General features: G+C 42.4%; 1 protein-coding gene across 1 annotated transcript; it reads left to right on the forward strand.

Moving 5' to 3' along the window:
* The first annotated feature begins 704 nt into the window (after positions 1-704).
* On the forward strand, positions 705-18,696 carry si:dkey-201l21.4. The gene is made up of 3 exons (XM_087260350.1): positions 705-849; positions 3,919-3,979; positions 16,259-18,696. The coding sequence occupies exons 2-3, from the start codon at positions 3,942-3,944 to the stop codon at positions 17,913-17,915; spliced, it is 1,695 nt and encodes a 564-aa protein (XP_087116476.1). The 5' UTR covers positions 705-849; positions 3,919-3,941; the 3' UTR covers positions 17,916-18,696.
* The last annotated feature ends 8,351 nt before the right edge of the window (positions 18,697-27,047 follow it).

Raw genomic sequence — 27,047 nt, forward strand, 5'->3', positions numbered from 1 at the left:
AAAAGCTGTCAATCAATATGTACCTGTCGGGTTCGGGCTCTGTTGGGCCTACCTTTTATAGCCTGATTACAGCTCTAGTTCAGACGCCCCCTCACAGTCACAGTTTCATTTCACCACCAGACACCCAAAAGGCAGGTTCTGCGGGTTATTCATACTGTGACGAGGCACAATTTATTTAAATCTAACGAGAACATTAAAATGAGTAGCCTATTCCAAAGAAATTATGAAATTTTTGGGTCTTAAATTATATTTGTTGAGGTCGTAAAAAGCATTAAATTTTACTTTTAAAATGGTGCAAGAACCCTAAAGTAGTTATAATTCCCTTTTTAAATAAATAGCGGGCAAAGTCATTGCTATATTTATTTGGTTCAAATAACTATAAGTTAATTCAGAATATTAATAATTAATAACAATTCACTATTATTCATCATTAATATTCATAAATTGTGCTGATTTCGCTACACCACTTTCTCTCCAAATCCAAGGAAGCCTTTTGCTGAAGTTTTGGGTCTCTTGTCCTTTTATACTAGGGTGGGGTAGTTAGTTTAATCTGAGTTGTTTATTTCATATCATTCAAAATTCCTATCGCCCGGCCACAGTCAATACAATCTTGGAGTTTTACATCTGCCTAGATACAAATGATCATTCTGTGAATTTCCAATAGGAAAAAAGGAATCAACTTCATGTAAAACAAGGAAAACAATGTATAAGGAACATTTCAAGTGCTTCAGAGAATTCAGATGTTTAGTGCTTGAGTGACAGTGAGTTTCCTTCACTGGTTGTGTGCAGTTTTCATTTTCCCGTTTACATTTGTGGAGAGAGTCTAACAAAACAAATCTATCAGGAGCTGTAAGTACATATTAAAACTTCATCACTTTTCACTTTATGCATTTATGTCTAACAGTGTTCTTTATATATATATTTTTTTTACAGAAACAGATAAATATTAAATCTTGTAAAAAATTGAATGTTTCAAAATGATAAAATTCACAAATCTGTTCAAATGTAATTGAAATAACACCACATTTTTATTGATAAGGTCTGCTGTTTTTCTAGGTTCTTTAAAGTACTCATGACTTTTTTTAACACTTTTGATCTAACTCAGCATGTACAAGGACCCACACACACTTACACTACTTGCGTATTTTAGTTTTAAACCAAAAGCTCTTATTTATTGGTATTTTTTTATGTGATTTCAGAAAGGGTTCTCAACCCTTTCTTACCTCCAAGGAGAATAGCAAAGGATGTTTGAGAAACATTAGTGTAAATGCTTTATGTTCAGAAGCATCTTAATCACACCTTTCTTTAATTACCATTTGCACATTCATATCCTACTATGAATCCTACCTAGTTTGTTTTGTTGTGTTTGACCAGGGTTGGAGCTGAAATAAAACGGTTTAGAGTTATTTGTGTATAACCATACCATCCCAAAATAAACAATGTGCCTTTAACAAATGAAAGAGGTGTGTGCTATTGATGAGACGTTTGTATCTTTTCCAAGAACCAGATCTTTCAGACAGTTCATTTATTCATTTTCTTGTTGGCTTAGTCCTTTTATTAATCCAGGGTTGCCACAGCGGAATGAACTGCCAACATATTTTGCAAGTTTTTACGCAGCAGATGCCCTTCCAGCCGCAAACTATCACTGGTAAACATCCACATATACACACTACAGACAATTTAGCCTACCCAATTCACCTGTACCGCATGTCTTTGGATTGTGGGGGAAACCGGAGCACCCGGAGGAAACCCATGCGAAGGCAGGGAGAACATGCAAACTCCACACAGAAATGCCAACTGAGCCGAGGATCTAACCAGCGACCTTCTTGCTGTGAGGCGATCCCACTGCGCCACTGCGTTGCCCTTTTTAGAACGTTCGTATCAACAAATTGGTTCAAAAAAATGGGTTACTGGTTATTTTATGTTACAACGTAATGGCATAATCTGCAATGGTGTAATGACAGTCCTCCTATATTGGGACTCAACACAACAACAACAACAACAACAACAACAACAACAACAACAAAATTATAATAATAATAATTTCAGTTAAAACATCACCATGATCTATAAAGTTTAGCCACCCAACTGAAGCATGATTCACTTACTATTTAATTTTCATTACAATTTGTGTGGGACTTACACAATAATTACACAACTGTAAAAGGTCTATTCTCAAACAATTCAATTCATTTTATATTTCTATAGCATATCTTACTAAATAGATTGTCAAAGCAGCTTAACATAGATGAAGATCTGGGGTTCAATTTACGTATGTAGATTACTTAATTAGCTGAATTTGGTTATTGATGATTTGACATGACCCTGGATCATTTCGTTCTTCAAAACTCATCCGCAAACTGTTGTAATAGCAACAGGTCTAGAAGTTCAAACGTGCTCAGATCAGCAGCTTATTTCATATAAACAGGATTACATCAGGTCTTTTCAAGCAAAGGTAATGCTGAAACTAAATACCAAATTCTGATATCTTCTTACAGTATTAGTTATAGACTTGAGAATATATATATTCATTCATTCATTTTCTTTTTGGCTTAGTCCCTTTATTAATCTGGGGTCGGCACAGCGGAATGAACCGCCAACTTATCCAGCACATGTTTTATGCTGCATCTGTTTTATTTGTTTTAAACAAATGCAATCTGCACTCCGAAAAAATAAAGGGGTTCAAAGGAAAGTTTATTTTTATGGACTTTTAGATACAAATGGGTCCTATTGTAAGTTACCAGCTTTAGTACAATGTGTGTATATTAATAGACATGCACAATATTTGACTTTATTTATTTTTTTGCTTTAAGGAATAATAATTTATGCAGTCATGCTTGTTTTGACAGCTAATATGACGTTGATGTGATGCTTCGCAAAATTTGCAGACACCTTTATTGATATCAAAATGCTTTTTTTGATGCAAAATTTATTTAAACAGAAAATGTATTTCTTAAGCCAATTAGGAAACTTGAATAAGTCTAGGCTACTATAATAAAGAAAATCTGCTCTAGAATGTACAACTAACTAAATTGCAAAATACTCTTGACTCATGATATTGTAAAGCCTGCAGCCCGCAACAAAGTTATTGCTTATCATATTTAGCAAACCGTTTACTACAAATTTGATGTAATTTTGCTCACATGAATAATTGAATATTAATCAGATGATGTCATTACGCTGCTGTGCCGTCAGCCAATCGTTGCTTTGCTGATCATGATTTCAAAGATCGATAGATCTGTCCTTTACAACTTATGCAGCTCAGATCAGTTCATCCAGACATTTTAATCTGATTCAAGAACTTGTTTGAAGAACCAATTTAGCCAGGGATCAGTTTTCAAGATGAACAGATCCAGGATCTGCCAAATCATCTTAGATCATTTTAGCCAGGTACTATGAACAGACCCTGGTAAATTCAGTTAAGTTCAGTTAAGTTCAGTGCAATGTAATTGTCACTGCTGAAAGCCAAAACACTGATGAGTCACCAAAAATGGAGATCTCCATAAATTCCAGACCAAGCAAGCTAGTGGCAGAAGAATAAACCTCACCAATTGAAGGAAGTGGAGTAAAAACCCTTGAGACAAACTGGACAGCAGCCTCCTCTGGGCCTGAATGGGCTAGCCCACACTTACTCACCCTGCAGTGAGCACAAAACAGTTTGCCAAACCTGGTCCAGCCTTTACTGGGCCTGTTTAGATTTGGTGTGGGATTGCTGTAGCTTGCAGTCCATGCAAAAGAAGGCAGCATGGTCCCTGCATGAACATGTTTGCTGGGCAGCTGCCATTTCCATTCAAACAAACATGTTAAACACTACCATGTAGGTTTTAACTATTTTCTTTCTCCAGTCTCGTATTCTGACACAAACATTGACATTGTCCAGGATTATTTTAATGAGCAGTAAAATATTTTCTTTTTCAGACATTACAGAGACAACTGCTAAAATGTCGAAGATTCAAGAGCAAGGTTCACATGTTTTCAGGTTGGTGTTAATGCAGGTGTATTTTGGTCAATAGTATACTTTTGGTTTTCATTCTTTAATCTGGATCTTGGAATTTTATTGAAATTTTATTTAATTGAAATTTGATTATTCACTGACTACATAAAAAAGGAAAATCAGAGAGAGTTCTTGCCTTATCTGTGTTTCTTTCCTTACAAATTTACATTAGGATAGAACTATAAATTGCATTTAGCATAATATTGCAACATTTTAAAACATGATTGTATCATTTCAATCACAAAGGCTGCCGTTACAATGTACTCACATAAAAGGAGAATAAAGCAATCTGCATAGGAATCACAGATTTACTTATATTCAGAAAATATTGGGATGTCCTAAGTATTGTAATTTTTGTGTAGTCCAGTAATACAAGGGTTTCAACTCCAGTCCAGACCATTAGCTTTGCAAATGAGGGGAGGCAGGACTGGAGTTGAAGGCCACTGCTGTAATGAATGCATCATGGAGCTGCCATAAATCTGGAGGCTAATGAAACTGATTTTGATTGCTTTCACTTTAAATGGTGCTGGTTAATGATGCCATTTAGTAGAGGTGTGTGTGAAGCTTCTCTGAGCCAACGATATTCTTCAGTTTTTACTTACATAAATAAATGCTGAAATGAATTATTGATGATGTAAAAAGACGTGATGCTATTTCTTAATCCTATAACCTTAATGAGATAGTTTACATACCAAAGTAAATGTACTCATTATTTACTCACCTTAAAGAGGTTCCAAACCTTATGAGTTTTTTTCATTCTTTGAACACAAAATAATTTATTTTAAAGAAAGCTAACATCCTTTAATAATTGAATTTCATAGTTTGACAAGCAAACTGAAAAAATCAACATCAATCAGACGAGGAGAAATGACATAATTTACGATCAGCAGGCCATTTGTTTTTCTTTGTTAAAGATCAAACGTATTTAATGCAAAAAAGCAAACAATTAAATAAGTTAAACCAATAAAAAAATAAAATGAACCCATGAATGGCCACAGGTTACCCAGAGAGTGAAGAAAGAAGAGCCACTCAAGCAGCAGTGTTCTCACGTCTTATAATTAGTACTCAAATTAAATAAAAACCCTTTTATATTACACAATACCTCTAAGGACCATCATTTTACGTGACAATCAGTAGGCAATAATCTAGCAACGGCACAGAAACAGAAAAGGTGAAATCATTATAACAATTCTAAAAACTATTTTTCAAAATAACAAGACCACTACCAATGTTGAGTTCACAATGAAGATCTGGCAGAATTTAAAACAGACTTGATTCTCCCCAGCAATTTAAGCTTGTAGGACTTTTTCCACAGCCATGCCGGGAATAACTTGCTTTATCAATAGACTGCTAATAATTACTTACAAACGTTCATTTCATAAGTGTGTGCAATATATTAATAATAATAAAAATAGACATGCAGGGAGTGATAGCTGCATGTGCGCAATATGTTCATTTAGGGTTCTATTTTGACAGTCCATGTGCAGAGCGCAAAACAGAACGCACAAATGCTTTCAGGGCGTGTCAGAATCCAGCTAATTTAATGATGGGAAAATCTGCTTTGCACCGTGGCGCATGATCGAAAAGGGTTAAGTTCATTTTCTGAATGAGTTATAGGTGTGTTTTGAGAATAAACCAATCAGAGTCTCATCTCCCATTCCCTTTAAGAGTCAGCTGCATCGCACCATAAGCGCATTTGCAATTTACATGACGTAAAGTAAGTCTAAGTGGAAAAACTGAGCATTTCACTAGCAAGAAAACAGTTCAACAGAGCATCTGCAGCGCGAGAATGAGAGATAAGGCATCTCATAATTCACTGTCACTTTCGCTCTCGTGTATAGGGAAACCTTGTACGCACAGACATTAATTAGCCTATAAATAAGTAATTTTGTTTGTTATGCGCAAAGATTTGCTTCAAAACTGTTTCTAAATTCAGTTCTAATTTCCAGCAAATTAATAAATGAACAATAATAACGAAGTGTGTTCAAAAACCTGAGTTATATCCAAATACAGCAGCTATGCCCCAAATGGTCTAAAAGCTGACAGGTGGGCAAATCTAAGCTTGTTTTTAATAAAGCAAAAATAAATATGGATATATTAAATAATACTGCTAATAATAATAATATTATACAAAAGCAAATTGAATGAACTGAAAAAGCCTCCCGAGATGAAAAAGGCATGAAGGTAGTGGTGTTTGTATTCATGTAGGCTAGAAAATAATATGTTTTGTAATATTTTAATCCTTTATATTTATATCCTATATATATATCCTTAATATTTTAATAATTTTTCATAAGTAAAGATATTTGCATATTGCTCTATATCTTGTGTGTATTAAGCAGCGTGTAAGCGAGGCGCACTCTGCACCGGACAATCAGACCGGGTTTGTTCTGGTCTAAAAAACAGACTATTACAGTTTCTCAAAATAGCAACGCACCAAAACAAGCCTGCTTTTTTAGACCAGAACGCCTATGGGCTCACATTTGAGCGCAAATGCATTTGCTATTAAAACAGCGTGGTACAAAATGTCAAAATGACTCTTGCGCCGAGCTGAAAGTAGTAATATCAGTAATATCAGAAATAGTAGTAAATATCAATTGCGTCACGCCTTACGCCACATTGCGCCGGGTGTATGATAGGGCCCATAAATTTCTTCCTTTTGCTGTGATGGCTGTGCTGTGTTTGACTGGCAATACCTTTTATTACTATATGTTTATAAGAAGAATTATTACCAGTTGCACACATGAGTATGGTGTAGAACAATATAATTGAATGCACTGAAGGCAAGTAACCATGGTCTGCAGTTATCTTATAGCCCACTCTCGTTCTTGGTTACAGGACTCTATAGAAAAAAAGTAGTTTGCATAACCATGGTTCCCCTTCGGTTGGGGAACTTCAGTGCCATGAATGGGAGGATTCGGATCAGAAGCCGCTTGTCTGGAGAGTATTGAACGGGCCAATGAAGAATTAATTGGCAGCGTAAGCTTGCGCAGGTGTGCGACATCTGCAATTATCTCAGCATATAAGCACACCTGAAGCCAGCAGACGCCATCCTTTTCGCTTCAGATCCTTTCTGAGTGAGTCGATGAGGGTTCCTCTTGCTGATCAGCACTTCAGAGCGAACGAGTGTGTCTCCCGGTCCAGAGTGGGTCTTCGCGGTGGCAGACGGTCGAGCTGGGTTTCTCCCTTGCCTGCGGTTCTTTGGGTCCGGTCCTCCAGAGCGGTGCGTATTGTTGCAAACTTTCCTAAAAGAGCAACACAGTCGTGCAGCACGTCCTTTTCAGGATGGCGCTCCGACTGTGCGTTTCTGGATGCGGGGGTTTCCTGGCTCCGGATGATGGACACGATCACTGCATTGCATGTTTGGGGGTCCAGCATGTTAATGCGGTGCTCGCGGGCGGTTCATGTCGTCATTGCGATGCCATGACCGTTGCACAGCTAAGATCGCGGCTAACTTTCGTAAGAGAGCGAGCCACCCCAGTTGCCTCCTGTTCTAAAAAAGCAGCGGGCGCTCGGGCAGATCTGAGGGTTTCAGCGGGAGATAATCCGCCGCCCACGGGCTCGCGGACCTCTCGCTCCTCACGGCGCTCCATCCAAGCTTCGGGTAGTGGGAGTGATCCGTCTAACCAGATGGTAGCTCTCACACTCGCTGACACCGGAGATCAGATGTCCTCCGCGGCATCGGAGGGTGGGCTTTCACTGTCCGACGAAGATCCGGACCCGCTCGCCCCCTCCGGGCAGGTGAGCGCTGTCAAATCGGATCCTGAAGCGGACATGTTAGCCGTGCTTTCCCGGGCTGCTTCGGCCGTGGGGTTGGAGATGGTTTATCCCCCAGCTCCGCGGCCGGACCGACTAGATGGGTGCTACGTAGAGGACCAGAAGGCGAAGCCTTCGAAGCCTCTCGTCCCCTTCTTCCCGGAAGTGCACAGTAGGCTCACGCAGTCTTGGAGGGCACCTTTCTCTGCCCGTGCTGCGTGTGCCTCCGCCCTCACCGCCCTTGACGGCGGAGCTGCCAGGGGGTATGAGGCGATCCCGTCAGTGGAGCGCGCTATCGCGGTCAATCTTTGTCCGCGCGGCGCCTCTACGTGGCGGGGTTTGCCCCGCCTCCCGTCCAAAGCCTGTAGGTTGTCTGCCTCCCTCGGAGCCAGAGCTTATAAGGCTGCGGGCCAGGCTGCTTCTGCTTTGCACGCGATGGCCACCTACCAGCGCTACCAAGCGCAGGCGCTGGCCGAGCTGCACGAGGGCGGGTCCAACCCAAGTTTATTACATGAGCTGCGCACCGCGACCGACTATGCTCTTCGGACTACTAAGTCCGCCGCGTGTGCGTTGGGGAGGACGATGTCCACACTTGTGGTTCAGGAACGCCACCTCTGGCTAAACCTGGCCGATATGCGTGACGTTGACAAAGTTCGCTTTCTTGACTCGCCCATATCCCAGGCTGGCCTGTTCGGCGACACCGTCGGTGAATTCACCCAGGAATTCAAGGCGGTGAAAGAGCAGTCGGATGCGATGGGCAATGTCATCTATCGGCGTGGCCGTAAGCCCGCTCCGCCCGCCGAGCCATCCACCTCCGCTGTTCGTCGCCGAGGGCGCCCGCCAACGAGTGCTGCCCCGCCCCCGCCTGCGCCTCCGGCCAAGCGGGCGCGGCGTTCACCTCGAAAGCAGGCAGCCCCTCCTGCCCAGGGCGCCATTAAGTCCGGTAAACGGACCGCGAAGCGTCCCTGAGACAGGCCATCCGGAGAAGAGGAAACTTGCTCTTTCCCCGCTGGAGGGCGGGGCCCCGATAACAACGGTACTTTTCAGTGCCACCAAAACATCAGTAAAAGAGCACTTTTTCCCTTCCCCGGATGTGACTGCACGAGTTCTGCCAGTCCGGGACGCGCTGCCTTCCGGCTCGCAGACTCTACGTGCTTCGCCAGTGGCTCACGAGCGCTGGGGGGACGGTCTCCCTTCCCTCAGCCCTCCAGCCCCCTCTCCGGAGTCAGGGTGCGGAGCCAGAGCGAATCGCTCTCCTCCAGCTCTTCCGCGGGACCCTCGTGCTTCCCGGATCAGCACACCCACTCCGCGCTGCCCCACCGCTGGTACGTCAGCGATTGTAGCGATGACTCCATTAGCGAGGGCTCTGCCTGCCTGGTTAGCGCGGGCCAGCCCCTCGCGGTGGCTCATACGCACAATCAGACTCGGTTACGCGACTCAGTTCGCGAAACGGCCCCCCAAGTTTACGGGCGTGTATTTCTCCAGGGTCAACCCCCTGTCCGCCCCTGTCTTGCGAGAGGAGATTGCTGCCCTCCTGGCGAAGGGTGCAATCGAGCCGGTTCCTCCAGCCGAGATGGAGAGTGGGTTTTACAGCCCATACTTCATCGTACCCAAAAAGAGCGGTGGGTCACGGCCAATCCTAGATCTGCGCGTTTTGAACCGCTGTCTGCACAGGCTGCCGTTCAGAATGCTCACGCAGAGGCGCATTCTCCAATGCGTTCGTCCTCGGGATTGGTTTGCAGCCATAGACCTGAAGGACGCGTATTTCCATGTCTCCATTCTTCCACGCCACCGCCAATTTCTGCGGTTTGCGTTCGAGGGTCGAGCGTGGCAGTACAAGGTCCTCCCCTTCGGGCTCTCTCTGTCTCCGCGGGTCTTCACCAAACTCGCGGAGGGTGCCCTAGCGCCCCTTCGGCTCGCGGGCATTCGCATACTCAATTATCTCGACGATTGGCTGATTTTAGCCCACTCGCGGGAGCAATTGATTATGCACAGGGACAAGGTGCTTCGGCATCTCCGCCTACTGGGGCTTCAGGTCAACCGAGAAAAGAGCAAACTCACCCCCGTGCAGAGGATCTCTTTTCTCGGGATGGAGCTGGACTCGATCACCATGGTAGCGCACCTCTCCGAGGAACGCGCTCGCCTGTTGCTGAACTGTCTGAGGGAGCTCGACAGCAAACTAGTGGTCCCACTGAAGTTCTTTCAGAGGCTCCTGGGGCATATGGCATCCGCAGCCGCCGTCACGCCGCTCGGGTTGCTCCATATGAGACCACTTCAGCACTGGCTTCACGATCGGGTCCCCAGACGCGCATGGCACGCGGGCACACACCGGGTCTCGGTTACTGCGCTGTGTCGCCGCGCCCTCAGCCCTTGGAACGACCCCTCGTTCCTACAGGCCGGTGTGCCTCTAGGACAGGCGTCCAGCCATGTTGTTGTTTCAACAGACGCTTCCAACACGGGTTGGGGGGCCGTGTGTCGCGGGCATGCGGCTGCGGGCCTCTGGAAGGGTGCCCAGCTGCATTGGCATATCAATCGCCTAGAGCTGTTGGCAGTGTTCCTCGCTCTCCACCGCTTTTTACCGGTGCTGGAGCGGCAACACGTGCTGGTCAGGACGGACAGTATGGCGGCGGCGGCGTATATCAACCGCATGGGGGGTATGCGCTCTCGCCGCATGTCTCAGCTCGCCCGCCGTCTGCTCCTCTGGAGTCACCCGCGGCTGAAATCGCTGCGCGCCATTCACGTCCCAGGCACGCTCAATCGTGCAGCCGATGCGCTCTCACGACAGCTGTTACGCCCTGGAGAATGGAGACTCCACCCCGAGTCTGTTCAGCTGATATGGGCGCGATTCGGGGAGGCCCAGATCGATCTGTTTGCTTCCCCCGAGAACGCTCACTGCCAGTTGTTTTTTTCCCTGACCGAGGGCTCTCTCGGCACGGATGCACTGGCCCACAGCTGGCCTCGGGGCATGCGCAAGTATGCGTTTCCCCCAGTGAGCCTGCTCGCGCAGTTTCTGTGCAAGGTCAGGGAGGACGAGGAACAGGTTCTGCTAGTTGCGCCCCTTTGGCCCAACCGGACCTGGATATCAGAGCTCTCACTCCTCGCGACGGCCCTCCCCTGGCGGATCCCTTTGAGAGAGGACCTACTCTCTCAGGGACAGGGCACCATCTGGCACCCTCGCCCCGATCTTTGGAACCTCCACGTGTGGTCCTTAGACGCGAGGAAGACTTAGGTAACCTACCGACTGCGCGCGCCTACGCCCTGAAGTGGAGTCTATTCACTGAATGGTGCGTCTCTCGCAGAGAAGACCCCCGAAATTGCCAGATTAGTGTTGTGCTCTCTTTCCTTCAAGAGAAGTTGGACAGCAGGCTGTCGCCCTCCACTCTCAAGGTTTACGTGGCCGCCATCTCCGCTTATCATAGCGCGGTAGCTGGCGGCACCGTGGGAAAGCATAACCTGGTCATCCAGTTCCTTAGGGGTGCTAGGCGAATTAATCCATCTCGCCCCCCTCTCATGCCCTCTTGGGATCTCGCCCTCGTTCTCTCGAGTCTGCGATCCGATCCCTTTGAGCCACTCGAATCAGTATCTCTAAGATTTCTGTCCCTGAAGACAGCTCTGCTGGTTGCGTTGGCCTCCATCAAGAGGGTCGGGGACCTGGAGGCATTTTCGGTCAGTGACTCGTGCCTGGAATTCGGGCCGGATTACTCTCACGTTATCCTGAGACCCCGCCCCGGTTATGTGCCCAAGGTTCCTACCACCCCCTTTAGAGATCAGGTAGTGAACCTGCAAGCGCTGCCCCCGGAGGAGGCAGACCCAGCCCTTTCTTTACTTTGTCCAGTTCGCGCTCTGCGCATTTATGTGGACCGTACTCAGAATTTTAGATCATCTGAGCAGCTCTTTGTCTGTTATGGCGGTCGGCAGCAGGGAAGTGCCGTATCGAAACAAAGATTATCCCACTGGATTGTGGATGCCATTTCACTCGCTTATTCGAGTCGAGGTCAGCCGTGTCCCCCGGGAGTACGTGCACACTCCACTCGGAGCGTTGCATCCTCTTGGGCGCGTGCACGCGGCGCCTCTCTAACAGACATCTGTAGAGCTGCGGGCTGGGCGACACCCAACACATTTGCAAGGTTTTACAATCTGCGAGTGGAGCCGGTTTCCTCAAGGGTATTAGGTAACCCTTTGGTGATTGAGGAGACAACTCGGTAGGGTGTTGAAACACGCTTGCTGCGCCATTCTCCCTAACACGGAGATACGTGCGCCCTTTTTATCTGTCAGTAAAGTTCCCCGTCAGGTGAGCCCTGCAGATTCCTCCGTGGCCCCCAGCACTGACTCAGCGGAGGAGTCACTTGCTGGCCCACTACGTTGTAGGTCTGCCCGCTGGTCAGCCCGCGTTTTGGGTATAGGTGCCTGCTATGCGTGATCCCCACTAGGCGATCCCATATGCTTATTCCACCACGGTTAAGTCCCCCCCCCCCCCCGGGCGGACCCGTGTCTTCCCTCTCCGCTAACCACTCTTTTGCTATGCGTACTCCCCCTTTTTAGGGCTAGTCCATATGTAAGTACTGCCATCTATCCCCCCTTGGGTAACGGATGGCCTCCACAGCGTCCTCCCTATCGGGATTGCACGCTTCCCAACGTACTGTCGTATTCCTGGAGTGATCTAGATGCTCACGACTTCCCAAAAAATATATCTAAATCCGTAAGACTTCTGTTGAAGTAGGATAAATTAGGGCCAAGGACACGTTGGAGGACCGCGCCTCCCATGATGTGGGTGCGTCACGCTTGCTTGACTATCCCCTCATCGGGGGCGTTGGTAAGGTGCAGTCATTATGGCGCTTTCCATACTTCTCCCATTTCGTGGATTTCAATCAATCCACTCTATGGCACTGAAGTTCCCCAACCGAAGGGGAACGTTCGAGGTTACAGAAGTAACCCTTCGTTCCCCGAGGAGGGGAACGGAAGTGCCATACTCCGTCGCCATAATGACTGTCCCTTAGCTGTTTGAAAGTCTCTTCAGCTTAAAAGGATGGCGTTTTCTCGCTCCAGGTGTGCTTATATGCTGGGATAATTGGTGATGCAGTACACCTGCGCAAGCTTACGCTGCCAATTCATTTTCATTCTTTGGCCCGTTCAATACTCTTTCAGACAAGCGGCTTCTGAACCGAATCCTCCCATTTCGTGGATTTCAATCAATCCACTCTATGGCACTTCCGTTCCCCTCCTCGGGGAACGAAGGGTTACTTCTGTAACCTCGAACGTTATATCGTTTCAGTCGTTTGTTATGCAGTGACATGCAGTCAAATATTTCGCCAAACAGTCCTTAGGGATGCGGTGACACGCAGTCAGATATTTCACCGGACAGATCCGCCACTTTTGGCACTCATAAACAATCATAAAGCTCTCGTGCTGCAGGAATGAGGAGGTCTGCTGAAGGTGCGCAGCTGTCATGCTGTGAGGAGTTCTCGTCTTTAATAAACTACGGCAGTTTGCGATCACTGAACAGTAAGATTGAATAATAAATCCATATGAAACAACCCCTTAAAAGTCACTTCTCGCTTTCAGTTTCGGGCTTTGGCACGTTTTGCACTCACACACAAGCGTACCGCGCCAAAGCCCAAGTGATCCGGGCTCAGGCACACCTCTTCCAACCGGGCCAGGGCCGGCCAAGTGAACCATGCTTGAGCCCGATTCAGAGCACTCACACTTCTCAAATGATCCGGGAAAAGGGCCTGGGCACGGTACGGATGGCCTAGTGTGAGTGGGCCCTAAAACAACTTTTAAGATGTTCTGCAGTGTGCTTAGTCTGCTGGTTTGTCCATTCACACACATTTTCATCATCATCTCTAACAAACCTTTTTTTAATGCATATACTGTAATTTGTTAGGTGCACTTCGTAGTTTATGTGCATCTTATCAAATAAAAGTTTAACCTACTCAGTTATGCGCATTATTTATTATGCGTATTTTCAAAAGTTATGTGAATCATGACGTTTCCATCAATCGTTTTTATGCACATCTCCAAACTGAGCTTTAAAATAGGTGTGTGGAGACGCAAGGCTAATGCGAGAAATATCGCTTCATCTTTAAAAAAGGGGAGGAGACAGACAGAAACTCAGAGTTTAGAGAATAAAACCTGCTCCGAACCAGGTTAGATTCACAGAGTAAGTTACCACAGTAACTGACTCTGAGTTAAAGTTACCTTTCTTTCAGAAACAGGCTTGACTTACCCTGATTTCTTGAGTTTAACAAACCTGCCATTTTGAAACGGAAAACCCAGAGTTTCTCTCATTTCAGGGTTAAAATACTCTGAGTTTTCACTTAACCTCCTTTCTGAAACAGGCCCCTGATCAATCGAATGCTCTCTAGTGTCTGACATGCTCCGCCCCCTTCAAGACACTTCTCATTGGCTGTTCATTTGATGTGCTTGAGCTCAACCACTCTCACTGGCAGAGCTGTGAGGAAACAAAACGCTATTGACTTTTTTATAAAGGGGATGAGCTACACTATGCCCCACCCTCTCTTCATGTTTCAATTAAGATTACATCAAACATCCAATAATAAAATTTGAAGCATTTCTTGGGACCTTAAAAGCATATTTTCTAGTGTAAGCAACACAGCTACATTAAACTTGATAATGCGTGTTTTAAAGTGTGGTAATAATCAAGGATTGACGATAATTTGTCATTGTTTGCACCAAGGTGGCACCAAATAAAATCCTGCTTAGGGTTTCCTAAAGGCTTGGGCCGACCCTGACAGAGACATCACAACACAGGGCCTATTTTCTTTTTTGAGTGACAGATAGATTTGTGTATCGTCTGCATACAGATAAAAGTGCAGGCCATATTTCCTGAAAATAACGGGATAAAGAGAGAAAAGTAAAGGTGCGAAAATTGAGCCTTGAGGAAGACCACACATTATTGATGCCGTAGAAGAGACAAAGTTACCATTTTTTGAAAAAAAAAAAAAACTTCCTGTCGGAGATTTTTAATCATCTTAGCACTGTAATCATCTTAGCACTGTGCCTCTCAGCCCAACCCATGACTGTAGCCGAGATAATACCAGAGTGGAGTCAATGGTATTGAAAGCTGCAGAAAAATCCAGAAAAATTAAGGCCACATGATTACCAGCATGATTGAGGAGATAGATGTTATTCAGAACCATTATTAGAGGCTCAGCGATACCATTCTGAGATAGAAAACTTTGTAACTGATTAAGTACAATATTTTCTACAAGTTTTGAGATGAAGGGTAAGGTGGAAATGGGTCATTATTGGTTTTATTATTGGCGTTATTGGCCATATTAAAGTATCACCTACTGAACATCAACCAGGAAATGCTCTGTGTATTCCAAGTGAGATATTTTGCCCTCTCAAGAGCACATTGAAGTGAAAAAAATCCAAACTAAAGGGATCAAAACTGGCCACTTTGCAACGCCCTTTGGAATAAAGGAGTTTCAAAAATACAACTGATAGACACTTCAGGTAATCATCCTTTGAGCAGGGAAGCTGTTTGGTATCACACACTGCACTCAGTTCAGTAGGGCTAATCTCAATCTTGACGCATACCTTTTAATTGGGCATGTTTACTACATGCTGCAATGATACGCATCACAGTCTCTGTAATTGGTCGGTTTGGTAGCGGTGATGAGTGCATGACTATGCGCAAGGCATGCACCTTGGGTCACACTAATCACTCAACACAGAAGTGTAAATCAGGCCTTAGGGCAAAGATATGAGCCATCAGATCGGAATCCACCCAAAGGGTGTCTGCTAGTTAGCAGCCAAACTAAACTACTTCCTGACACTGAACAAAGCCTGCTGGGACTTGTAGTGCCCAATCACTATTCCAGTCATTTTTGTGTTTCCTACTATTTCACCTTTCTTAAAATATCTTCTTTGTTTTCAAGTTTGGAACCTCTTCAGGGTAAATAATGAGAAAAATTTTGATGAACTTTTCTTTTCAATCGAGTGAAAAAATTAACAACTTAAAAAAGCTTATTCATTCATTCATTCATTCATTTTCTTGTCGGCTTAGTCCCTTTATTAATCCTGGGTCGCCACAGCGGAATGAACCGCCAACTTATCCAGCACGTTTTTACACAGCGGATGCCCTTCCAGCTGCAACCCATCTCTGGGAAACATCCACACACACTCATTCACACTCATACACTACGGACAATTTAGCCTACCCAATTCACCTGTGCCGCATGTGTTTGGACTGTGGGGGAAACCCACGCGAATGCAGGGAGAACATGCAAACTAAAGCAAGAAATGCCAAATGACCAAGCCGAGGCTCAAACCAGCCACCTTTGTGCTGTGAGGCGACATCATTACCGACTGCACCACTACGTCGCCTTTAAATAAAAAAAAGCTTAACAGCTTAAAAAAACATTCATTATAAAATATTTTTGCTGTTTAGAAATATAGTAGACATTGCATGGTAATAAATACCTTACTGGAATGAAAAAAAATGATTGGGTAGATTTAATTGTTTTTATTTTTTTTTTTTAGATTATGCCATGATGCCATCAAAATAAATCCAGGCCCTCCTGCACTTTACTGCCTGAGGACAGAAAGAACATACATTGATGAGAATCATAAAAATATTCGACGATGGACATTTGGACAAAAAGACAATGCCAAGCAGAATAAAATCATACTGATGGTGGGAAAGACTGGCTCTGGGAAAACAACACTTATCAACACCCTGATCAACCACTTACTGGGAGTGAAGTTTGAGGATGAAATATGGTATGAAATCACAGAAGAAAATAAAGAAAAAGCTCACATATCCCAGACCTCTGAGATCACAGTTTATGAGGTATTTATTGAAGAAAAGCCAACATCTCTGACCATCATCGACACTCCAGGTTATGGAAACACTAAAGGAATCGAGAAAGATGCAGAGATTGCAGAATATCTGAGAAGGTTATTTTCAGATGAGGATGGGATTCACTATATTGATGCAGTGTGTTTTGTGATGAAGGCGTCTGAGAATCGACTTACTGGAGAAGAGCTTTATATATTTCACTCAGTTCTGTCTCTGTTTGGTAAAGATATAGAGAACAACATAGTGTTTCTGCTCACTCATTCAGACGGACTACCACCAACAGATGCTCTCAATGCCATTGAAAAAGCTGACATACCCTGCAGAAGAGATGAAGACAATGAACCAGTTTATTTCTTATTCAACAACCGACAGAAAGAGAAGAGAGACAAACATCATAAACATGCTTACAGATCAGCCTGGGAAATGGGGGAGAGGAGCATGCATGAGTTCTTTAAGATCCTGGAAGAGAAGAACAGAAAAAGTGTTCAGATGACATTAGATGTTCTGAAGGAGAGAACAAGACTTGATGCTTGTGTCTATAATTTGAGGGAGAGGATCACTGAGAAGGAGAAAACAATGAAAGAACTAAGTCAGATTCAGGAAGCCCTCAGACAGAACAGAGACAAGATCAAAAACTGTGAAAACTTTGTTATTACAGTGGAGAAAGGTGTCAAAGAAAAAGTCCTCATTGAAAATGAATGGTGGTGGAACAGCAATGCAACCTGCTGCTCTGTCTGCGAGGAAAACTGCCATGTGTGGAGTTGCTGGTGTGCAAATGATCCCTCAAAATGTGAAGTTATGGTAAAAGGCTTCTGCACTGTGTGTACAGGGAAGTGTCATCACAGCAAACATGTTAAAGAGAATAAAAAATATGAGATCAGGCTTAAAAAAATTGAAATGACATTTGATGCCCTTAAAAAAGCATATGGAGACACCAGTGACCCACCAAAAACCAGCTTTGACAAAAACGTGTTTGAAAATACTAAAAAGGAACATGAAAGTAACATTAAAGAGTCTGAGGATAAATCAAGAACTGAAGAATGTCTGACCAGGGATCTGGAGAAAATTGAATCACAGAAGTCGATCCTTGTTCATGAAACCTATACAATCATCATAAGTCTGTGTAAGATTGCACTAAAAGCAGACAGCGCTTCCACTCTTCAGCATCTGGATTTCCTGATTCCCAGACTGAAGGAGGAAAAGGGGAAAGAGGAATGGGTGAAGAAGCTGGAGGATCTGAAAAAAGCTGGAGAAGAGCAGAAAAATAATGGAGCTGTACGCCATGTAATGAACAAGTTCTTAGCTAGTTTCGGTTTGTCAACTTGTCAAACTGAATAAATTCAACCAATTTTAACACACCAAATGACAGAGCACATGCATTTACATTATACAAATATTCACCACAACAAAAGCTTTTCATTAAGTTTTTGGTTGATACTTCATTTACCTAAATAAAAAGAAAAATGCTAAGAGTTACTCTTACTCTCCGAGTTAGCTACTGTTGACAACTGTTGATGAGTGTAAACATCTGAATCAGTTTCAAACAACCTTTTTGCTGCAATCAGTAAAATTGGAGAAACACAGCAGCCATTTCAAGATAAATTAATGTAGATTGAGATTGCTGTGGAAGATTAAAGAATAAATGAGTGGGATTTATAATTGATTGGATACAGTGAATGATTAATTACCTATGATGGGAACAGAGACTAAGATGCCTTGAAACAGGGTGAATTAATTTAAATCCTATCAAAGACACTGGAATGTTAATCCCGGAACATGACAACATGGACATCAAGATGACAATGAGTGATGTTCTATCACGCTTTTCACCTACTATTGCAGAAGCTTTGCAAAAATCAATCCAAGTTTATTTGTATAGTGCTTTTCACAATAATATTATTGTTCCGAAGTAGCTTTACTAAAATGTGCACATTATGTGTGTTTCGACCCTGACTGACTGGAGTGTTTTTGAAGCTGCTGCAAACAATTTGGATGAGCTCACAGAGGCTGTAACATGTAGGGATGCTCATTTCGGTTAATTTTGCTAACCAACAACCGTGGCTTGTTAATCGGATATTAACATAATAATCATTATTAAATAAAAAAAAATTGACGTGTCTATTTTGTGTCTGACACATTAAATATTGCATTTTAAAATACTGATTTATTTTAACATGCTAGCATCTTAATAACAGAACATAACAACAGAACATCTTCACGAACCTGCAGTGTTTCCAATAGCATAGAAAAACAGAATAAAATAAATAAAATGAATAAAATAAATAGGTCTGCCCTAAATTATTTTTCACTTAAATGGTTAATTTAAATTACAAAATGAAAACACTGACTGAATCCTTTTTTAAGAACAGGCAAAGGCTGTTTTTTTTTCCAAATTATGTTTTTTTTTTCTTCCGTCAAATAAAAATTGTAGACTTTCTAAAATCGCTTGCTCCATGGAAAATATGCATTTATTTATTGCCCTGCTGTTAATATTACATCACAAAACCTTTTTACATTTTAATATAAATAATTATTTTAAAGATTATGTCTTGCTATATGGTTTACTCTCTTACTCACGGTTAATTTGCATACAGGCTTTAAAACCTGAAAAATGAAAGGTAAAGCCTATTGTTGTGTTAATGACGCAGACAGGGAGAACATGCAAACTTCACACAGAAACGCCAACTGAGCCGAGGTTTGAACCAGCGACCTAGTGACCTTCTTGATGTGAGACCACTGCCTCGCCCCAGACCTTTATCTATAAATAAATTAAAATTATGGAAACTGTGTTGATCATAACAGAAAGCTATGTCGTGTTTGCTGGCTTCACGCATCATGCACCTGTCAGTCATCCTGTCAACAGGTACCTCAAAGGGTTGAACAGATACTACTACTACAGTTACAGAAAAGTTTTCGCTGTTATAATTCACTTACCTTTTAATACATTTTGGTGCAATTATAATCCGCTATTATAAAAAAAAAACAACAATGACTAAATGTTTTGAAAGAGAAGCTGTAATATAGCCAGTATGCATTTTGGTGTAACCAGACCACAGAAGAATGAATGTTGCGGGAACCATGCACTTTAAAAGTTTTCTGTAGTTGTCTTGACAACACAAACACTGCAGCTTTGGAATCAGCCGCGTGCAAAACACTTGCGGCTTTTAGTAAACCATTCAAAAGATGCCCCTCTTAACGCAAAAAAGTACATTCGATTGGCCCCAAATGCAGCCAAACTAAAATTATATAAATTAAAAATTTTAATTGTTTAACTGATACCATTACAATGCACCCTTTTGGTTAACGGTTAATCGATTATTTTGAGCATTGTTTCTGTGAAGACGTGTGCATTTCTACCAGGACTCAACTCACATACAACAATGACAAACCATGGTTCACTGTAAAACTCAGACAGCTACGTCAGGATAAGGAGGTTGCTTACAGGAATGGGGAGAAGGCCTTGTGTAAGCAGGCCAAATACACACTGGAAAAGGAGATCAGAGTCGCAAAAAGGAACTATTCTGAGAAACTAAGGAGTCAGTTCTCTTCCAGCGACTCAGCATCCGTGTGAAAAGTTTAAAAAACAACTACAGGACACCATCCCCCAGCACTGTAGACAATGAATGACTTGCAAACGATCTGAATGAGTTTTACTGCCGGTTTGAGAACCCCCCCCCCACCCCCCTTGAACTGCTCTTCACATCATTAACAACTCCACCCCCCCATACCTGCACGTCAGTTCAGTAAAGATGATGTGCGCCAGGTCTTCCGGAAACAGAAGAGGAAAAAATCACCAGGCCCAGATTTTATAACACCAACCTGTTTAAAATCCTGTGCTGACCAGCTGGCCCCCATCTTCACTCTCATCTTCAACAGATCACTGGAGCTGTGTGAAGTGCCCTCCTGCCTCAAACGCTCCACCATCGTCCCCATCCCCAAGAAACCCAAACTTACAGGACTAAATGACTACAGACCAGTGGCGTTTACATCTGTGGACATGAAGTTCAGAAAAACTGGTGCTGGCCCACCTGAAGGGCATCATATCATGTTGGACTCAATGCTTAATTTTAACTTGCTACCACACTGAGATTCATTCATTCAATCATTTTCTTGTCGGCTTAGTCCCTTTATTAATCCTGGGTCGTCATAGCGGAATGAGCCGCCAACTTATCCAGCACATTTATACGCAGTGGATGCCCTTCCAGCCCACCCATCTCTGGTAAACATCCACACACACACTCATACACTACAGACAGTTTAGCCTATCGAATTCACCTGTACCACATGTCTTTGGACTGTGGGAGAAACTGGAGCACCCGGAGATAACCCACGCGAAGGCAGGGAGAAAATGCAAACTCCACACAGAAATGCCAACTGAGCCAAGCCGAGGTTCGAACCAGCGACCCAGCGACCTTCTTGCTGTGAGGCGACAGCACTACCTACTGCGCCACTGCCTGGCCCAATAAGATTCAATCTAAGAAATTTTAAACATTTCAGAAATTCTCTGACTTATGAGGCCTCTGGTGTGTATTTAAGTACCTGCACAATCAGCACTGGCACCCCCAAGGGGTGTGTCCTCTCCCCACTGCTCTTCTCTCTGTACACAAATGACTGCACTTCAAAGGACTCCTCTGTCAAGCTTCTGAAGTTTGCAGACGACACCACACTTTTCGGCCTCATTCAGGACGGTGATGAGTCTGCTTACAGACAGGAGGTTAAGGAGTTGGCTGTCTGGTGCAGTCACAACAACCTGGAGCTCAACATGCTCAAAACAGTGGAGATGATAGCGGACTTAAAGGGAAACCATCATGGACAGCATTGTGGCAGCAGTGGAGTCATTCAGGTTCCTGGGCATCACCATGTCTCAGGACCTCAAGAGGGACACTCACATTGACTCCACTGTCAAAAAAAGCTCAACAGAGGCTGTACTTTCTTCATCAGCTGAGGAAGTTCAACCTTCCAAAGGAGCTGCTAAAACTGTTCTACACCTCCATTATTGAATCAGTCATCTGCACATGAATAACAGTGTGGTTTAGCTCAGCTACCAAATCCGACCTCCAAAGACTACGAATAGTTCGGACTGTTTTTTCCATCCCATGAACACTTGATGATAGTAATTGTGGAACATACATTACTACTTGCTATACGCTTTTTATTCACATATACACTCATTTGACATCACACTTGTTAATTACATCTTAATTTGCACATAACAGCTGCACATATAACCTTGTATATAGTAATAACATACACTTGTCAGTTTGAATATTAGCATTCACTACTTACTTCTATATGTTTTTTTTAAATAGTATATTTTTATTTTCTTAAAGCAACACAGAGCAATACAAAAGGCAACACCAATTATAAAGACAAAACAGAAAAATATAATAATAATAATAAAAGGAAATAAGACAGAAAAAAAGAAGATTTTATTACCATTATTACATCTGTTCCTCTAATATTATACATGGGTCAACAATGTTACACATATATATCTAGGCCAGTGGCCGCAGGCAATATGGTGATCTTGCAGACGATAACAGGGTTATACCTTTAAACTGTTATTCTAAGCATTTGACAAACAAATAAAAAAGGGTTTCCAGATGGCTTTGAATGTTATTTGAATGCAATGTTATCAGAAAGATTAGCCGCGTTTCCACTATCGTGCCTAAAGAGAGCAAGCTAGGGCGAGCCAAGGCCAGTTGCATTTCCACTGTCACTTCTGGGGCCTAATCGAGCCAAAGTGGGGCTTTCTTGGGGCCAGCAGCTGGCCTTTTTCGGCCCACCGAATACCTTGGGCCAAAGAGGGGCAACTGGGGCTTCGGGGCGGAGTGAAAGAAGAGGCGGGTACAGTTTTCGATCGCCAACGAGTATGTGCTAAACAAATAAATAAATAAATAAATAAATAAATAAAGGAAATAAATCATCTAGCCTTATAGGCTGGGGTCTTTTTGCCTATGATCGCCCTTATGTTTCCCTTTTAAATGTAAGGCTGTTGAATAAAATAATGAAGTAGTTTTAATTTATAAGTGACTTTGCTGCATCCTCCTTGATTTTTCATTATTATTATTTATAAAGTATTTGGATATGATGATATTAATCAAATCATGCAAACAGAGCATTTTTGGGGTCAGTAAAAGCAGAAACTAGGCTACCTTTTTTTCAGTTCTCCAGCTGCGCAGCGCCGCTTTAATACAGACACATCGGGGGAAACTGCAAATTCAAAATGTGCTCTTTGTCCTCAAACAAGTGTGTATGTTTTTATATGACGTGGTAAATTAAAAAAAGGAAATTTTAAAAACATGAAGAGCTTTATTAGTGCATAGCTGCAAGCAATGAAATATAGACCATAAAATAGACTATATATGCTAAAACACTGAACACGTTCCTTTACTTAAGATATAGTAAGCAACATCTTTAAATAAAGGGAATCACCTATTAAGTGGGATAAAGCCTATAGGGAAATGTTCATGTTTCAGTTCTCTCCGGAGCATTTGGGATGAATGTTGGACAGCGTCTGTCTAACTGAGGATGTTATAAACTACATTTTATATTGAGTTATTAGAGAATTTTATATATGTGGTTTTATATTATGGATGTGTGCACTCACTGCGCTGGGTCCCTCTGTTAGTGGCGAGACCACTGGATTTCGATGCCAACAGTCGGTCGGCGAGTAAATAAATATGATGAATGAGAACACACAGGCATGTGCGTATAGACATACAATATAATGCTGTAAAATAACGTGTCATTTGTTTGTTTCGGTTGTCCTAATTTTTATAGTTTCGTGATAATGTAATGCTGTGCTTTATCTGCCTTATTCCCCCTGAAGTGGGCGGGTTGTGTGACGTTTGATTCGGCGGACGTTCTGGGGGCGGGGTTTGGGTGACACTCTGCAAGCTACTAGCCCGACAGTGGAAACGCGAAATGATTTCGGCCTCACTGCTCAACCCCCTAAGCGATTGGCGATTAAAGCCCTGGCTTACTCTGGCCCGACAGTGGAAATGCGACTATTGTGTCTTAGAGACTCACACACACACTCATACAGTACAGACAATTTAGCCTACCCAATTCACCTGTACTGCATGTCTTTGGACTGTGGGGGAAACCGGAGCACCCGGAGGGAACCCACGCAAAGGCAGGGAGAACATGCAAACTCCACACAGAAATGCCAACTGAGCCGAGGTTCGAACCAGCGACCTTCTTGCTGTGAGGCGACAGCACTACCTACTGCGCCACTGCCTTGCCCCTATAGCTATTAATACTGCCCTTATTTCCGTTTTTGGTATGAGATTGCAGAAGAATGGTTTGACTAGAAATGTACAGTTTTTTACCATCATGCTGATCACTTTTTAGTCACTCAGCAGCACTACAGTTCGAACCGCTGTGGTTTAAAACCCATTCTTACAGATGGTGCCGAAACCCGGGATCCTTTGCATTGAGTTTTTCTGAAATTTACTTTAGCCGGTCTTAGCTGGATTTTAACAGCTGAGCTGGTAAATGGATTAAAACTGGCCTTCTAACCACAAGAGTGGGTAAGACTGCTTTTATTGTTCCTCCATTTGCTTAAATTGCATGAAACAGAAAACAACAATTCAAATTTTTACACAGTCATATTCCCATTTGGCTGACAAGCTTAATATAGATCTTACATGTTATTTAAGTCTTTTCAATCAGACTTTATCTTAACTATAGATTTTTCATCTTGTGTTGTTATTTTGGTTTCTTTTGATTATTTAACCAGTTACTTATTCTTTGTTTCAACAAAGTTATATCAATGTAAATTAGGATTTTAAATCTAAAAATGCTGAATTGTTGTTGCTTTTGTAACATTGATTTCTCTACAACAAATGTTATTTGTGTTTACTTTATATTTAATCCATCTAAATGCAGTTGTGATTGTCTTTAAATATTGATTCATTTAATTCACTGTATTTGGTTACACTAAATATTTTTGCTGAAACTCTTAACCAGCTATTGTTGATTTTGTTGTAAAGCAATTATTTTTGATGTTTCCAGATATTGTGTAAAGAGCTTGTTTGCTTTTATTTTGTCTTAATTTTGACCATATTTTAATTACATTCATTTAAGGAAATTTTGCTTGAGGAGAACTCAAACTGACCACATCAATCATTTGATCAATGACAAATGCCATGTGATTGCTTTTGCTGTTTGTTGTGCCGTTTGCTGTTTTCCAATTCAGGATCCATGGAGAAAAGGTTCACGTCTTGTGATCAACTTCAAAAGAAGAGCAGGGGTTCCCTGCATTCCTCAGCACCTATTCTTGTGGGGGTATGAAGGAAAATTTGCAATGCAACACCATTCAATTAAAGCCTCTCACACAGGGCTGAAGGACAACAAAGACTGACCAATCTAATTCCGACAACCAGCCTGGACAGGAAGTCAGAAGATAACAGCAGCACTCAACACAATGCATATTTTCATCATGAATGTCACCTTTTTGCCTCTTTATGTGTCACAACGATGCGAGGGGAGGATTGTAAGAGGCTAAATTATCATATGCATTTGTTTATATGACGAAACGTATCTTTTTGACTCAAGAAGGTCCATACTGACTCCAAAGGCATATACTAATAAGATCAGGGCCTGATGTGTTGACTTTTATAGGGTTTTATGGTGTGGTCACATGTTGATAGGTCAGTTTGAATGTCTCAGCATTTTGGCTTTAGTAACATGATCAAGAAAGATACAAAATAGGTGGTAAACTCTGGCTCTGGCTCTTTTTCCTGCCCTCTCTTTTCCTGGCCTGTCTTTCCTGCTCTGCTTCTCTCCTCCGCTGGAGTCTATCTTCTCTGACTCTTTGAGGCCTACTTGCTCTCTTTGTCTCTCTCTCCCTCCCCCTGTGTCTCTACTTCTACCTCTGGTTAATTTTACATTTAAGCTGAATACAATTTATATCATATGTTTTATCATTTCATATTTGATCATTTTATGCAGTTATTTTGTAATTCATTCAGTTGTAACCACAGAATTATTGTCATTAAATCATCTCATTTTCAAGTATTTGTGAATTACTTTTGATTAAACATCAACATTTAATTGCTCCATATAGCAATACAATACAATCACATAATATCAACGCTCTCCCACATTTATAGCTATCAATACTGCCCTTATTTCCGTTTTTGGTATGAGATTGCAGAAGAATGGTCTGACTAGAAATGTACAGTTTTTTTTACCATCATTACTGATAACTTTTTAGTCACTCAGCAGAACTACAGTTCAAACCCCTGTGGTTTAAAACCCATTCTTACAACTGAACCCACGACCCAATACAGTACAAGGTAGGCAAAGGTGTCAAACTGATCAGTAAAGAAATGTCTATAAAATGGCAAATCAAATTAGAGGCATCAGGAGAGGCAGAAAGTAATTTATATACATCTTGTTCATCTTCTAATAGTTCAAAGCGGGGGATAGATGTACAAACATAGTTTATCAGCTGTAGATATCTAAAAAGATTGTAAAAGTAAAAGATCACATTTTTGTTTCAGCCACTGCAAAAAATGCTTTTCTTGCTTAGATTTTTTGTCTTGTTTCTAGTCTAAATATCTAAAATTTCTTATATCAAGAAACATTTTCAAGACAAGCAATTTTGCTTGTTTTAAGGAAAAACTCACTTATTATTGGCATATAATTTCTCAAAACAAGACAATATGTTTTGCTTGTCTAGAAAAGTCTTCTTGATTTAGGAATTTTCAGATATTTGGACTAGAAACAAGACAAAAAATCTGAGTAAGAAAAGCATTTTTTGCAGTGAGCTGAGGGAATGTAGCAAATTCATCATCCATGTACAAGTGTTTTACAGTGACCATTTCTTTACTGGACCGATTTGAAAATGTGAAGTCATTGAGTGATAGCTTAAAGACATGGTTATGAGCAATAGGGGTGGACAATGTGGTAGATGCAGTTTAAATGCTTTCCGGATCTGACACCATATTTTGAGAGAGCTACTAAGTATAAAGTTTGTGTTGACTACTTTTATCAATGGTAAAGGCGCCGCAAAAAGTAGAGAGGAAAGAGAGTAGTTTGTAACACTCTGTTTAATGGTGAGCCTAGATGGAATGTCACCTGCAGACCCTGCAGCATGAGATTTTTTTCCAGTAGGATAAGGCTCTGTAGTTTGCAGCACAATAATAATACTGGAAGTTTGGCAGGCCTAATCCGTCCTGTGACCTAAGTTTACCTACGTGTAGTTTAGTGATACGGTGCGCCTTAAAGCCCAACACAAATGGTAATACAATCAAATCAAGAGTCAAAAAAACAAAAACATTTTGGGCAAAAGAATTGGAGGGTTTTGGAAAAGATATAGAAATCTTGGCAATGTTGCCATTTTGATTGCATTCATGTGTCCTACCATAGACGGAAGGGTTATCCAACTTTCTATATTAAGCTTTAAGCTCTCTAACATACAGTGGGGATCGAAAGTTTGGGCACCCTAGATAAAAATTT

The sequence above is a fragment of the Danio rerio genome, chromosome 7, assembly GCF_052040795.2.
Source record: "Danio rerio strain M-AB ecotype USA chromosome 7, GRCz13ab, whole genome shotgun sequence".
Taxonomy (NCBI): Eukaryota; Metazoa; Chordata; class Actinopteri; order Cypriniformes; family Danionidae; genus Danio; species Danio rerio.

Bases quoted from the DNA above. Each gene is read 5' to 3' on its own strand.
- si:dkey-201l21.4 (XM_087260350.1), top strand. From the start codon at position 3,942: ATGTCGAAGATTCAAGAGCAAGGTTCACATGTTTTCAG. The intron at 3,980-16,258 runs GTTGGTGTTAAT...TTTTTTTTTTAG, and splicing joins CAAGGTTCACATGTTTTCAG to ATTATGCCATGATGCCATCA.